Here is a 16,752-nt window from a genome sequence, read left to right as displayed (position 1 = left end):
AAAAAAAAAAAAAAAAAAAAAGCAAAAACAAGAAATAGGCCAACTATTCAGCTCTCTCAGTGATATTGTTCTTACCTAAACAGCAATCAACTTTTCTTTTTGAAGAAAAATAAAAACAAGCATGTTTATTCTAAATTTCAATATTACCCAACTGTCATCCCCCAGTTCCCCCACCCTCCCCTACCACTGTGCTCCTAATGAGAAGTGAGCTATGAGCTCATCAGCTGGCTTCTCCTTGGTGAAGAAGTTGCTTCTGCATACCCTGTCCAGAGCAGGTGAGACCCATGCAAAGGGCAAGGGGGAGGAGGAGCAGGGGCATGACCAGCAGGATTCAAACTCTCCAAGGACACTTCATGAGATGTTTTTGTTTGTTTTTCTTCTCCCCACATCCTGTCCTGCCTGCAACTTTATGAATAAATCCTTCCACCCCCTTCCCCTCTCAGGTTCCTGCTGTGTGGAAGTAAAGCATATCATGTTGAGTGTTTGTTTACACTCTGGCTCTTACTAGGTACTAAATGGCTTCTCAAAGAAGCAGAAAGCTAGTTGGGGGAAGAGAGGAGAGGCAGTGATGAGCTCTGACATCTCCTGCTGCTGTACCCTGGGTTCAGGATGAGAAACAGAAGGTGGGAGGAGAGGAAGGAAGCAGTCTACCCTGGGATGCAGGAGGACCTGGCCAAACATTATCATCCTACGTGCAACGTCACACATGCAAATTAAAACACAATACAAACGAGCTGCAAAGATGCTATACATTTAACAAGTAACATCTTAGGATGCTGGGTTTTTGTGCCTTGTTATCCACTGATAAACTGTTTGAACGTGCAGTATGTTAAAATGTAGTGCTCAATTAATATATTAATCATATTTTAAATGTAAAGTCTGCCAGGGGTCTTAGATGCATAAAGAGACCTGTAAGATAATGTTAAGAGTGACTGCAGAGTAAATTTCAATGCTGCAATCTGTAGGAACCAGTGCCAGAATTAATATAATTTAATTGTATTCTTTTCTTACCAAGACTAAGATATCTAAAGTGCATCCCTGAATTAATTTTGCCTGAGTTCTTATTATCATTACTTCCAGAAAAAAAAAGGTATTATAGCTGAACAAAGTCATAAAACACCAATGTGAATCAAACATTGATACCTTAAGGGTTAATATATAAATATATCTTTATTTATGTACATCTTTAGTTGTGACAAGCAACTCTCCCCATATTAAGACATGATTCAGCAATAGAGAGAACATACTGCTAGAAGATAGCAACTACTTGATACAACTAAATGAAGACTGCTTTTAGTTTAAATTGAAAAATCAAAATTGTAATTGAAGAGGGTGGTTCTGCTTCCTCTACATACTGGAAAATTCCTCTCTCTGAAAGGCCTCAATCCTGCAATCAGTTCAATGTGCAAAGCCCCAGTGATATCAATGGGATTGAATGCAGATAGATAGGGTCCATCTACCAAGATCACACTGCAGCTTTGTGATCTAACGTTACTGCTGCAGAAGCTTTACAAACTTGTGCATGCTGTTATTCATTCTGCTTGCGGATGTCTGGTTCTACTAAGATGACCACCCGACCTGTTTATTAAAGTATATCTTAATATCACATGTTCCGTATCAGGAGAATTTGATTAGATTGTTTTTCAAACAGTTATGAGACTTTCAATAATATAAATATCTGAATTTGTGAAATAATATTGCTCTAAAGCAGCAGTCCATATGTTAGTAATCCTTTGAAACGTAAGTGGTCACCTTAGATATTCACAATCACTCCTCACACAAAGGATAAGAAACAGCTGAAAAGGTAAACAGAAATAAAAATAGAAAAATACAACTTAAAAAAAGCTGCTTACTTAAATACTTTTTTTTACTAAAAATTTGGAAAACATTGAAGATTTTACCAATTTTTCAATCTATAACCCTCTGCTTCAGTGGGTCTTGTCTAAAACTGTGTGATTTTCAATACCCTAGAAAGACACTGTCAAGTGGAAATTATTAGTGTAAAATAATTTAACATACTGTAAAGTTCTCATTATTAAAAAGGTAGGAGTGTTCAGAGATTCAATTATTACTAGGGGTGGGAGGGTTAATCATGGTTAGAAACACCATTAAAAAAAAGTACCTGCAGTTTTACCCACGTTTTGCTCTGGTATAGCAAAGCAATTAGCAAGTTAAGGGAGAAGACAGAACTTTACTTTCAGAGACCATACTGAATTTACAAAGGGCAATTCAACCAAAAGGACTCTCACAGACCAAGGGTATATGTTCAGCCTCAACATCTCCTGTGCAAAATGGAGCTTATTTTCTACCTAAGAGGACTTCTACAATCTTTGATTTCTCCTCAGCCTGAAGAAGGGTGTGTAAGCCCAAATGTTTGCAAAGAAGGTATTTTTTTGCTACTTTTAGTAGGTCTAATAAAAAGTATTACCTCTGAACCAAGAGTTTTAGAGTTTTGTATTTCTCTTTGTCTCAGACCAACACGGCTACAAAATAGATCCCTAAGAGTAAACAAGACATTTTTGTTGCATTCCATAAGAAACCAGGTAAAGAAAAATAAATTAAAAAAAAAAAATGAAATTGTTGGGGGGGAACGTTCATTTAAAAGCTTAAAATGATCTAAAGGAGTTAAAAACTACTTTTTAAGAAGTTACATGAGAACATACTTGATTAACACAGCCAGGTTTAGTCAACATCAGGCACTATTGCTAGAATAAAATTTGTAAAGACAGGTAGAAACTAAACAGAAATGCAGATAGAGATACGTTTTCAACATAGGAAATTAGACATGGAGGGTCAGATACTGTTAATTACGTTTGATCCCTCATTCCGCCAGCACATTACGTTAAGACTCTACCCCCATGATTTGTAATATGAAGTGGAGAAATTAGAATTCCTTAGAATTCTCTTTATAACAGTTGAGATGCTATGGTCCAGTTTTTATATAGCTGTATTATATAATGCTACTCAAATCTGCCTATTATACAGATTTAGAACACATGGGATAGTGACCTATACAAATCTTTTAAAGCTTCAGTTGTGTTATCTGAAGTCTCCAATTTCCACATCATTTTGATAACTTAAATGTCAAAAAAGAGAAAGGATTTGAACGAAAAGATAAAATAGAAACACAAATCAACAAAAAAAAAAAAAGGGGGGTTGGAAGCGCCTTACCAGTTTTGGGTGTCAAACTCAAATCTGTGTCAGAAGAAGAGGACTGTCGACTGTAGGACTTGGAAGGTGAAAAGGAATAGGTTTGGTTTTTCAGAGGGGTGGAGGGTCCTGATGAATGAGTATTGGGATTGGGATCTTCATTGAAGGGAATCCTGCCAGAAGAAGGTGGAAACATATTCAGTAATCCTGTGCCAAAGGACCTGGCTGACAGCAGCATGATCCGAACACCAGGATAGGACTGGGGCAGGGCCAGCAATTATTCCTTAAGTGTGAGACTGGGGATGAGGCCAAAGGCAAAAAAATGCTGTTTACCCACTCAGCGTTCTACAGATAGATGCTGATTATCTGCCATGAAACAAATAAGCCAAATAAGGTATGAAATGTCAAATCAAGAAAAAAAATATGTATGAAAAAGAAAAAAACTCAAACCAGTACATGGTTGAAAAAAATAAAGTCAGATTATTAAAGAAAAAATGATGATCTCAAACTATATTTGTGTTTATAAATACACACATAGTTAAGTATAAACACACATATATTTTAAGAAGGAAAAAATGTTTCCTTATCCTATAGCATCAGCAGCATGCCACAGCTAAAAACAGCTAAGAGGAAAGCCTTTATGGGTAAAACCATATTGAAATACATTCACTTATGTGAAGACTGTCTTACCTGTTTTCCAGCACAGCCTCTTCCACAAAATGACACACTCTGCCCATAGGACTTTCAAACCTCAAATGTTTTTGTTATTTGGGTTAAGCTTGAAAGCAATTTGAAATTCAATCACTCAAAATGAAATGTTCCCCCATTCCTTTACCATGGAAGACCAACTGCATAGTATCTGATATTAAAATCTGATTTATGTAGGTTTGCGAAGTTAAGAAAAAGAAGAGTATGGCTATGTGGAAGAGACTTTGCAGACACACATGCCCTTCCAAGAAATTCTTCTTTCCTCAGTTTCATCAGCTGAACACCGCAGGACTTCTTCAATAACAACAAAAGGACTTCCGGTGAGAAAAGGAGGGAGAAAAGATGTGTGGTACCTGCCTACACTGCCTGCCTGCCTGCACTTTGCGACCACTCTGCCTGTGGCCTGCCTCTCCCCAACTCTTGAGTCTGAGCAGTCTCGTACCAGTGTAGATGAGAGTGGGAACAGACACAGAGAAGTTCTGAGTAAGTCGTGAGCCAGTAGCAGTGTGAATTGGGCTGTTGTGAGTCGAGCGACATCCATGGCTTGGAGGATGAACCAGCGGAGACCTGAGAGAATTTGCAGCCAACGTGGAAGAAAAGAAAACAATACATACAACAGATTGCAAAGTTATGTTAAAATGATTTCAGGGAGTTTTAGTAAGCGAAGATCTCTTATGCTTTAAGCAGACTCTAAGAGTTATAATTCCCAGCATGCAGGAGTCAAGATGAAATCAAAATAGACAAGGAAACAGCTAAACATTAACATGTTAAGATATAAGTGACTTTTTAGTATTAATGACTCAGATTAATAAGGTCAACAACAAGAAATGTGAGTCAACTCTCCTCTTCTGGAGACCCACTCGTACGCTATTTGGACCATATAAAAAAATCATTAAAAATTATAAAGTTCCAAGTTCTTGAACAACTGAATACATCAGTTTAACTATTTTTTGTCTTCTTTTCAAACATAAGTGTTAATAATCTATAGACGCTGCTAAAAAAGTTGGCTACTGTTTATAACTTTTAGCTGACTGGTTTAATGTGCCCAGAAGCTCTGTGATGACAGCATATTTCACAAATCAAAATTAAATTATTTAATGCTGAAGTATAAGCAATCAGACTCATTGATGAGGGAACAGGATGCATTGTGGCCGCCTACTATATCAGTGGTCTAATTATTATTTTAGAAATAGTATGAGTTATTTTATGACTAAACATCACAGTGGCAATTTAGAGACTGGAAACGTGTTCCCCTTCAGGATAATATGAGACTGACATATTTGTAAGTTGTTTATCTATGTTAAAAATTTGAATTCACACAGTATTAAATGGTTCTGTAGACATACTGGACAACTGGAATTAGGGCAAGTTCCTCTTCATGAACCGTTTTCTGGATGAAGTACGATAGAGAGGCATTTGTTTTATATAGTGGGAGGAGAGAGAAGAATGAGACAGGGGTTGGAGTGTGGAACACAAAATAGGAGTGTTCCTGCACCCCTTGAACATTAAACTAAACTAATCTGAACTCAAATATACTTATCTTTCCTTATATGAATGCACCGCAAAACTGCTAAATGGACACTTCCCACAGAAGGCAAAATATTATTAAAAGCCCCTACAAACATAAAAAGCATGTTACTTGCAGAGATAAGACGGAATAAAAGTTTACCACCTAGAGTGGTGAATCACAACCCAAGAATGTACAATGCTCTGGCTGTAGAAACACAAGATATATAATACAGAAAGACACTGCTCAAACCAAGGTTTACCATTGCAACATCAGATGAGATAATTTGTAGAACTGGCAGTTTACGTCTCAAAACTGCTAAATATAAATGAAGTTACTAACAAGAAAAAACCAATAAAGTAGAAACAAATGCTGGGAAAAAACCACACCAGATATGTAAAACTGAATGAATATGAAAATAGATGAATCTTGTTCATTTTACACTATGAACTAATACTTACTCCTTCATTTCTTTGGATGGGGAATTACATGCAGGTAAGAATGCTGATGTGCTACTTAATTTATCCAAGGTACAGGCTGTTCCTATAGCTCGTACAACTAGTCCAGATTCTCCCTCCAGATCAAAACACTGCAAATAGCCAACAACTGCATTCCCTCTCATTTCAAGTACCTTCAAGCCAATCTTCCTTTGAAGTTCACCTACAAAAATAAACACAAGTTAACTTCCATCCTACTTATAAACTGGACTATATTTAAGTTAATGTTTCCTATGCTCTTTTGTGGATTTTGTTCCTTTCATGTTTGTAATTATTTCAGGGTGATTAAAACAGCAACTCTGCATAATTATACCAGATACAAGGCCCCCCGCCTTCCTTCCAGCTAATTAGAAGTTTGGCACAGTGATATCATATTAGTTCTGTCTTATTCTATTTAGAATGTATGGAAACCAAGGAGTCAGAAAGCAATTAAAAATCCTGAATTTGTTACTTTGTGAACCTTTTCCAGCCAATGCTAACTGCAATGTTGCTACATTTTTTTAAAATGTTTTCTGCGTTGTGTGTATGTTTTTTTTTTTTTTTTTTTTTTTTTTTATAGGAGGGGAATGATCAAGACGATACCTTGAGATTTCTAGCTACTCCTTAACACCATAAGTAGTCCAAGTATAATAGAACCTGGATATTTCACAATATTAGATCCTTAGCTCTTGCAAAACAGAGGTTTTACAAGCCAAATACGGGTATATATATGCAATGCCAAGTTCCAGTAAAAGGCCTAACCAGCAAGTATTGTGTCCTATGCAGTCACCTGTTCCCAACCTTCTCTCTCCCACTCCCCTGCAGCAGCTGTAGCAGGCAGCAGGAACTGCAGAGCAGCAGTTTCGGTGCTCAGCGGTGGACCAGCCACAAGAGATTTTCTGTTCCTGCGGGAGATGTTGCCCTTTTTCTTGCTGTCAATGACATGTATGTCAAGCAGCCAAAAAAACCCACTGGTTTTGGTGGTCAAGAAGAGGAGATAACATCCCCCTCCCCGCATTACTACCCCTCCCATCAGCAGCAGAAACTACATTTTCCAGAGCGACCCTCACTCCCTTGCACTTCTATGCTGCTGGAAGAAAGTACAGAGTACAGAGGAAGGTCGGGGAAGGAGAGAAAGAGGGCGGCTGGGCCCGCTTGCCCACTCATACTGGAACAACGTTCTATGTTCTGGACTACACTTAAGATCAAAAAGAATCCACCAAATCACAGAGAGAGGAAACCACAAGTGTAAAGGAAGTAGACTATTAGATTACTAATTTCAGGCATATCAAACTGTGGAACTGCTGAAGTGCTTGTGCTGCTTGGAAAAGCAGAGTATAATAATGAGAATTGCACACCATCTTCTATTACTAAGGGTGCACTGCAATGAGGCGATGGAGTTACTGGCCAGTAGGGGTGTGCGAAGCTTCAGTCCCTGATTTGATTTGGCAGAGATTCAGCATGATTTGGTGGCCGAATTTCTGAATCGGATCAGAGGACCCTTTAATCTCTCCAAATCAAACTGGAAACCTCCGAATTGATTCAGAGAGATTCAGAATGATTCAGCTATTTAAATGTTTGTTCTACATACCTCAAGGTACTAGTGAAGCTCATGAATGTTGAGATGCTGGGACAGATGGAGAGTCCCACAGGAATGTGGGGTGGGGGGCCCTCCACATGCTTGGTGGCAAACCCGGAAGCAGACCTGAAGTACTTATAAGCCCACTTCCAGGTCTGCCTTGGAGCACACTGGGGGGCCCCCATGTACCCTGCCCCAGACCCTGCAAGCACCAGTCGCCAAACCAGGGGCGGGGGGCAGTGCTGGTGGGCACCTCAGCTCGCTCCCTGGCAGATCCGGAAGTGCTTCTGGTTCTGATCCACTTCCAGGTCTGCTGCCAAGTGCACTGGGGAGCCCCCCATGCCCCTATGGGACTTTCCACTTTCCCCAGCATCACAGTATTCACAACCTGCCTGCTACCTAGAGTTATGTAAAAAAAAAACATTTAAAGCTGTATCTCTGGCCGAATCGCCGAGTCTTTCCAAATCAGTTCAGAGGGTTCCAATTCGATTTGGAGAAATGAAAGGGTCCACTGATTCGATTCAGAGATTCGGCCCCCAAACCTCTGCCGAATCAAATCAGGGACCAAAGCTTCACGCAGCCTACTGGCCAGCATAACTACTGCTTTCAAACTTATGCAGGCCACAATATACAGTGCTAGGCTCATCCTTGACTTGTAAGTTTGAATCACATATTGACCCACTGATTCAAGTAGGTGTATAGCCACTTCTTGGGAATAATAAAATGGATCTGTCCTGAGAACTGAAAGCAACAGTCTTATTTCTCATAGTGCAAATTAAGCTGATGGAAAGTTATCCAAGTATAAAATATCCAGCTTCTACTGGATAGTTTATATTAATAAATGCTGAAATATATACACCCTCTTTAATTAATAACAATAATAAAACTGTATACTTTGAAGAGCAGAAGCAGTTACTATCATACACTGAATGTATTGCTACCTGACATTAGGGAAATAAGTCTCTGTCTAGCTTCATTTGATGCTCTTGGTGTACGGATTCGGTCTATCCATTGGTATTCTGGGTCTTCATTAACCACCAGCTCTTCCACAAATCCATGAATTACTACTGCTCTATAACACTTAGGAATAGAGGTAGCTGTTATGAAAAAGAAAGCAACAGAGAGATAAGTCTAGTAGTTAAAAAGATGCCCAGGAAACAAATGAGTAATTATCTTTCCAGCAAAATAATTAAAAGATTAAGAAATAGCTATTTAATTGGTGCCCAAAATTAAGTTGATTGTAAGTCATCCAAATATAAAACATCCAGATTCTACTGTATCCCAAAATTAATGCTGAAATATATACATTCCCTTTAATTATTATTAATAATAATAATAATAAAACTGTATATGTTAAACAGCAGCAGCAGATACTATCATAATTGCATGTATTCTTACCTGACACTGCTGCCAGTTGCACAGCATATCTATCAGACAGACCCCTTTTTTTATTATACACCCTCTTGTGGCTATGTAACCATGTACACGGCTCATGGGTGGGAGCCCAGCTCCAGTTAATAAGTAATAGCCTGCCTGCTCAGGGGCATGGGGCCAGCTGACAAGGATGACTGCTTAGCACCAGAGGAAGTTTAAAGCTCCCATGGAGGAGTTGAGGGGAGAGATGGCAGGTTGTGGTGTCAAGGAGACAGCACAGAGCCAGGTTTGCTCTCTCCAGGTCAGAGGTAGGTTTTGAGTTAACTCTCTTGTCGTTTGTATATGTGCTTGTTTATTACTTATAGTGTTTTTTTTATAGGGACAATTAATAGAAGGGAAATTAAAAGCTAAACAACAACCCACTATAGGCTATTTTTCACATAAAGCAAGTGTGCAAAAATACTGTCATGTATGCGCACATGCATACAAACACACATACACACACACACGCAATGCGGGCTTGGTTGTGCATGTATGCATCTTAAATAATCAAAAATAAATCAGTTAACTTCATTACTTAGAGGTACTTTAAAGTGGTTGCTTAATGAAGGAAGCAATTTGTCATAGATACTCGTACACCCAAACAGAATGATACTCATACACCCAAAATTAAAACGATGTTCCAAGCTATCCCACTGACTTAAATAAATTCAGATTAGATCCTTAAGTTCTGTTTACGGAAGAAGCTGGAAGGACAGAAAATCATCTGTGAAAAGGACAACATACAAGAAAGACCAGTTCAAAGACTACACTTTCTCTAGTTTTGGCATACCACATATATTTGTATCAAGGATTATTTGACTTTTAACTGCGCCATTTAGTACATGTTGCACTTGCCTGTCAAGTCTCACATGAGTAAAGCATGTAAAGCTTTACTGATGAACTTAAATTTTGCTGAATTGGGATTTAGGCAATGGATCAAAGAAGAGCCTGATGCGAAGATCATTAATGATAAGAATATAAAAATGTACTTATTTCAATAAGATTTTGATCAGACCCTAGATCAGTTTATTTACACATACGTGGTTTCGTTTTTGGATAATTCCCCCACAGCTGAACCTGTGGATACAAGATGTGTTTCACAAAAGTGAGTCAGCATTCATCAAAATAACATTCTTTTTCTGACTGATGGAGGAAAAAAAGTGCAATTTGTAGTCTCTTCCCTGAGGAAGTTATCCCCAAAGAAGCCATAAGCAATGGGACAATATATTCTATTATTAACTACAAATCAATACCATTATCTCAAAGTCATAGTTCATTTCAGGACTACTTAGCACGTTTCCAGTTTTTCCATATTAAAAAATGCAAAATAATCAAACAAAAAACATATCACACAGCAAAACAATGTTTTTTACTCACTGCAAAAAAATTTGACTCCACAGGATGACTGCCTAAATCGGTTTAAATCATTGAAGAGGTCTACTTTTACCACCACATTGATCTCCCCACGGATACCTGTCAATAATAAAATATGGAAAGTAAGCATTATTATCAAAAAGAAAAACTTAAAAACAAAATTATATAGTTTTATTTTCCTTTAGCAATCCATATATTCTTTCCCCAAAAGATTCCAAAAACATGCATATCTGTTAAGATATTTTCAAACTCTATGTTTAATTCTTCTCCCCAAATAACTTCTCGAGAACACAGAATTACTTTCATTCTAGTTAAGGCATGCTTATCAGAGTGTAAATGAGAGTTAATGTTTGTACAAAATGTTGAACATAAAAGAAACTACATAAGCAAAAGAAGTTTTCTTCATATATTTAAATGACCAATCCCTAAACACTTAAGTTTTTCATACGTAATCTCTCTACCACTACTGATCAAGTGTTTAATTGATTTTACATTAAAAAGTAAAACAGTCAGACTTGTACATCAGTTATGTCAATGCAGTAATATACACCTCATATAACAAGTTGAGATGAACCATCATGTCAACAAAACTTAAAATAGTAAAAGGAGGACTCACAAAATATTCTGCAGCTATGTATAAATTATTACATACTATTCTTGAGGATAAATCTCAGCTTCATTAACAATGACAAAACTAAATTTAATAGGAGTTTTATCTCAATTCTAAAATATTCTGAACAAATCCCATATTTGAAAGACTTTGTAGGGAGAAAGAATGTCATCCTGTGTTACTTCATTTTCTCCTATACTCCAAACAAGGTTTGATCAAAAATACCAAAAAAAAAAAAAAAAATAGCATATAAAAAACTCTGCTTTCAGCAAAAAAAGTTAGCCTGAAGTGGTATTTGTTTGAAATGTAATTACTCTGAAAAAAAGAATTTAAAATGTCTTTATGAAGGGTCTTTTCCCCCACCTGTCTGAAATTTCACAGGTAAAAGCACAGTGGGATCTAATGTGTGATGGGATCTAATGTGCAATTCACATAATTGTGCCTCCTGCCATGTCTCACATACATGGCAGGAGGCATGGTTGTGGGATCACACATTAGATCCCATCACACTTTATTGCTGGTGCAGGGGGAGCCTGATCTCAGGTTTCCCCTGCACCAGCAAAAAACTGTGGTGATATTCCAGCCCCAGGAGTTTCTTGCACCCCCAAGCACTAGGGATTGTGGCAACCGCAATCCACAGGGCCCAGGTGTTTTATGCTGTGCATGCTGCACCCCTGTGGCTGAGAGCCCTGTCAGCTGACAGGGCTCCCAGTTCCAGCTGCAGGGAAGACACTGCTACATGTGCAAATTAAAGTTCAATAGCAATCAGCTATATAAAGTTAGTACACATTTTAAAGGTCTAATTTTATAGATGGTTGAAACTTTTTATTTGACAGCTGCTTTGCATGTGTAACTGGCCTCCAGGTAATTGTGCACATTAGCCAGTTAACTGCACAATACCTGTAACATGCAGAGGGACCCGTACGATATGATTTGAGACATCTCACTGGTACCTAATGATTGCTATATTATCCCAAAGAAAAAAAGAGTCAGTATCCCAAAACATGATTTAGCACTAATTTTAATATAGCATTTTTACTTACCACACCATAAAAGCTTAATGGTACCTGTGCTTTAAACTGTCAAAAATAGTATCTTTAGTAGTAAAGTGACAGTAGTAAAAAGCTTTAAGATGAAGAGGATTTTTTTTGAAGAGTGAAATAAGCCAAACAATTTTATTTTAAAAAAAATTAGCAAGACTTACCATGTATGGTATCGTAAATTGGAAACCATCCTGAAATAACTGTAGCTGCCTCACTGTACAGCAAAGGATCAATATCTATGTACACCTTGCCAATGGCATCATTGGCACTGTAAGTGTCATGATCAAGAACTGTGATCTGCAGGGGCTCATCTTGTAGTTCTTCATCATCTACCTAGAAATACATGTTGACATGAAAATTCTGTATTTAAATTAATAAAGAAAGCAATTTCAAAGAGAGAGAGTTTAGTTACACAAAGCAATATACATACAAGCTTTGTGACTACACAATTTCTTGCATATGCTCCTACGTTCTCTACTCCCCAAAATGACCATGTTAAAAAAAAGAGACCCCAGTATTTTCAGTGGGATATAAGAAAACAGAAAGGTTGCATGAATTTCACACACTTTAAACTGCATTTTTATTTTTTTCCTATTCTTTACATAGTTCACCCACCTCAAAAAAAAAAAGACTTTCCTACATTCAAATACAAGTGTATTACACAATACTCGAGATACAAAATGCTCACTGGTGCTCCAGTTTTACATAGCAATTTTGCCTTTTCAAATGGCCCAGGAAAGGCCTTTTTTATGCAGGTAACCACAACCCTTGAAGAATAAATTCAGATACACATTTCCTTCTTGCTAACAGTATGTTCTTCTAGTCAATAAGGTGATTTTTGTCACAATACTGCAGTTATATACTTAACAACACATGAACTAGTTCTGCTGAGTGCAACATGACTAACGAGTATGTATTTCCAGAATTTCATGAATAGACCAAACCATGCATACAAGCACATATTTATGATGTCTAAAGTAGTTAGTGTTATTCCATTCTCTGAAATGTAGAACTCCCATGTTTTCCCCAATACTGTTTTGTTCCCTTTGGTCTCAAATATACTTTTCCATGCAAAATATTTTTTTTATTTTTTTTTTTTTATTGTTAGCCAAAAACTTTGCTCATACAAAACTTCGCTCCACTCCCCAAAGCTCAGCCACTCTTCTCCCCAAAAAAGAAAAGAAAAAAATAAACTTTCTATCATATAGCTTTGCTTCCTAGCAATCAGCCTGAAATAAATTCTTTAATCCAACCAATTTTGTTTTATAATTGCTTTAAAATACATTTAGAATATTATCAGGCATTATATCACTATTTGTACATAGAACAAAGATGTATTTCCACTGTGGAATCATCTTATGACAAAATACATAATATTGACATAGTAAATCTCCTTCGGCCATGACAAGCTAGCCCCTTGGCTAGTCTTGGGACAAGCCATTCCTTTTTTAAGCAGTAAAATACCACCATAGCCTATGCCAATCACCTATATTTCCCTCCTTTTGGCATGAGGAAATAAGAATTCATCATATAAGTGATTTATGTGAGCAGAGTATCAAAGGACAACTATGATGCAGCTATATTCATCTTAACATCAACTAATTAGATCCTGCACTGTGATGGGCACCATCTTGTGAGGACAACAAAAGCTGAGGAGGCTGAAAACTCTATTGGAAACAGATATCAAAGTTTGATCCTGCTTTTAAATAGCAGTGCCTAGAAGTGCACCGACACATCACTCTGATATAAAGAAAATTGGCTGTATCAGAAATCAGCCCAATGGGGCCAATAATTTGGCCAATAAATGACAGTGTGTGCACTCAGGAAGCTAGGAGCACGACCCGGCAGTGTGGAGAGCTGCCTCCAGTTGGTAAGTCGATTGTGGTGGAAGAGGAGGAGGGAGGGAAGGAAAAGGCGCAGGAGGTGGGGGGCAGATCAACCCCTCCCCACAGTGAGGGAGGGGGCAGGGGTAGGCACTGTCCAGCTGGGTTGGGGTGTGGTATGGAAGTGTGACTTGTCAGGGTGGGGGGTGGCTCCCACCATTGCTTGCTTGCACCCCGGGGGGGGATGCCCCCCCACCCGGATCTGCATGGGGTGAGCAGGCAGGCTGCAGCTGGGCTCTTTTTGCCAGGGGATGGGCTTGGAGTGGGGGCTGCAGCTACCCAAAATTTTGCTGTAGCTCCCTTCCAGCACTGCCGCTGCATGTCTGGTGCTTCCCGACTCAACGCCCCCCTCCCCCAACACAGGACAGAGGCGTGGTGCATCGGGGGCCAACTTCCCCCCAGTGCCACCGTGCACCCGGCGCAGCCCCGGGTCTTCCTGGCGCATGGGGGGAGGGGCAGGGGTTGAGCTGGGAAGAGCCAGGCTGTGTTGGGCATATGGTGGCGGGAGGGAGTTACAGTGAAATTCGGGGTGGCTGCAGCCCCCTCCATAGCCCCTGCCGCAAGCCCAGCCCCTGGCAAGAAGAGCCCGACTCCAGCCCACAGTTGCAGCCCATCCACTCACTCCGTGCAGATCGGGGGGCACATGCCCCCTCCCCACCCTGCCCATGCCACACCTCTGTCCCGTGTCCCACCCTAGCTGAGCAGCACCTGCCCCTGCCCCCTCCCTTACTGTGGGGAGGGGCTGATCTGCCCCCCTCCCCCTCCACCACAAAGGACTTACCAGCTGGAGGCAGCTCTCCACGCTATATTGGAAATTGGGTCAGCATCGGCCAATATGCCTCCTTAAAAATCAGGTATCAGTATTGGCCCCAAAAATCTATAATCGCTGCACTCCTAGCAGTGCCTGATTAAGAAGTACATAAGATAGTGAAAGCAGCCAATAACTATAAATTTCGTAAAGCTAACATATTTCAAAGACTAATTTACTTAGTCTAGTTAATATAAAGTCTAATTTTAATTCAGCTATATTGATGCTTGAAAGCCTATTTGCTAAAAACTAAAGATTTCATAGTTTCTAAGGTCGGAAGGGACCTGAGCAGATCATCTAGTCTGACCCCCTGCCATGGCAGGAAGAGCACTGGGGTCAAATGACCCCAGTAAGGTGGTCATCCAACCTCCTCTTAAAAACCCCCAGGGTGGGAGCCTGCACCACCTCACTTGGAAGCTGGTTCCAGAGAATTTGTATTTCTGATTTATACTTCACCCTTTTCTACCATTGCACTGCATATTTCAACTCAGCTGGACCAAATTCATGGACCTAGCAATGCAAACTTGTGTTACCACATACAGAAATCATAAGTTAAGTGATATGGAGGCTAACTTGTCAATTTCTTCAGATAAAGTCTACAAATTCTTCTGACAATGCTTTCACTCTCCAAATACATATTTTCTTTTCAAATATAAATACTTAATTATAAAGCTTTTCAAATCAGATATTGACAGAGATACAAATGATAATTTATAAAACTTTGTTACCTCAAATTTAAACCATTCAGAGTTCCACTGGGGATTGAGAGACTTGGGATATACATCCGTTTTAAACGTGGTATTTCCAAATTTTACCTAAAAATGCAAGCAGTCATTCAATTAAAAATAAGAGTAGAAGAATCATTCTTATATTAAGTGATAAAGTAGACTTGTATTTATGTATTTGAAACCAATTGCATACAATTTGCTTACATTTAATATATATAGTTCACACACATTCAAAATCTCTTTCCATTGGGTTTAAATAGCCCCTTTATTCAATTAACATTTTTCAGCAAGTGACTGATTCTACACATCTCTAAAGCTATGCTTTGCTTAGTTTCCTTCTGTTTCTATTATAATAGTTAGTATTTGGTTGTTTCTTCCCTTCTCCATGTATGTAGTCTCTCTCGTAGTTTCATAGCTGTTAGGGTTGGAAGGGACCTCAATAGATCATTGAGTCCAACTGCCTGCCCTGGGCAGGAAAGAGCGCTGGGGTCATATAACCGCAGCCAGGTGCTTGTACAATCTCCTTTTAAAGGCCCCCAAGGTAGGGGAGAGCACCACCTCTCTTGGAAGACCATTCCAGATTCTGGCAACCCTTACCGTAAGAAGTTCTTCCTGATGTCCAACCTAAATCTGCTCTCTGTCAGTTTAGGGCTGTTATTCCTGGTTATTCCAAGGGGTGCCCTGGTAAACACAGCATCTTCTGTTCCTTGCTGCCCCCCTCCCCCTTGATTAATTTGTAGATGGCCACAAGATCCCCTCTCAGCCTTCTCTTGCAAAGGCTAAAGAGATCTAGGTCCCTCAGTCTCTCCTTATAGGGCTTTACCTGCAGGCCCCTAATGATATGAGTGGTCCTCCTCTGAACCCTCTCAAGGTTATCCATGTCTCTCTTGAAGTGCGGCGCCCAGAATTGGACGCAGTACTCCAACTGTGGCCTGACCAATGCTGCATAGAGGGGAAGCATCACCTTCCTGGACCTGTTTGTGGTGTACCTGCTAATGCATGATAGAGTGCAGTTAGCTTTACTGATTACTTCGTCACATTGATGACTCATATTCATCTTGAAGTCAACTATGACTCCGAGATCCCTTTCTGCCACTGTGCTGCTGAGAAGGTCCTCCCCTAGCCTATAGGTGTGTTGGTGATTCCTTCTCCCAAATGCAGAACTTTGCACTTGCCTTTGTTAAACTGTATCCTATTCTTTTGTGCTCAGTTTTCCAACCAGTCCAGGTCTGCCTGGATTCGATCCCTTCCTCAGGCTTCTCCGGATAATTTCCAGACAGTAAGAACTTTAGAAATAGTTTGCCTTGTGAATTAAAGACTAGCTGCCTCTAAAATCTTCAAGCAAGACAAACTATGTAATACTAGGACCACCATAAAAAACAGCTGCAAAAAAACCAAAAACCTTTTAAATTAGAAAAAAGTTTTGCTGCAAGCAATCTATGGAGAAGGAGTAGCTGAGAAGAACCCCGC

At 39.3% G+C, this 16,752-nt stretch overlaps 1 protein-coding gene across 12 annotated transcripts in view; it reads right to left on the bottom strand.

The window, feature by feature from the left end:
• Positions 1 to 16,752, bottom strand: part of C2CD5 (C2 calcium dependent domain containing 5) — a 126,092-nt gene that overhangs the window by 97,898 nt on the left and 11,442 nt on the right. For 9 of the 12 annotated variants that reach the window (XM_019515660.1, XM_019515649.1, XM_019515652.1 and 6 more), the window contains exons 2-7: positions 15,283 to 15,369; positions 12,025 to 12,196; positions 10,214 to 10,309; positions 8,362 to 8,517; positions 5,827 to 6,025; positions 3,172 to 3,323 (exon numbers count right to left, since the gene is read on the bottom strand). In XM_019515660.1, the coding sequence (XP_019371205.1) occupies positions 3,172 to 3,323; positions 5,827 to 6,025; positions 8,362 to 8,517; positions 10,214 to 10,309; positions 12,025 to 12,196; positions 15,283 to 15,369 (862 nt within the window). Of the gene's footprint in view, positions 1 to 3,171; positions 3,324 to 4,300; positions 4,426 to 5,826; positions 6,026 to 8,361; positions 8,518 to 10,213; positions 10,310 to 12,024; positions 12,197 to 15,282; positions 15,370 to 16,752 lie in introns of all 12 variants that reach the window. The other 3 variants (XM_019515650.1, XM_019515656.1, XM_019515661.1) reach the window with 1 other exon arrangement.

Source organism: Gavialis gangeticus, unplaced genomic scaffold, assembly GCF_001723915.1.
Source record: "Gavialis gangeticus isolate Ggan-Ray unplaced genomic scaffold, GavGan_comp1, whole genome shotgun sequence".
NCBI classification, from domain to species: domain Eukaryota; kingdom Metazoa; phylum Chordata; order Crocodylia; family Gavialidae; genus Gavialis; species Gavialis gangeticus.
The sequence above is the reverse complement of the archived record's forward strand: the minus strand, read 5'-3'. Positions and strand labels throughout refer to the sequence as shown.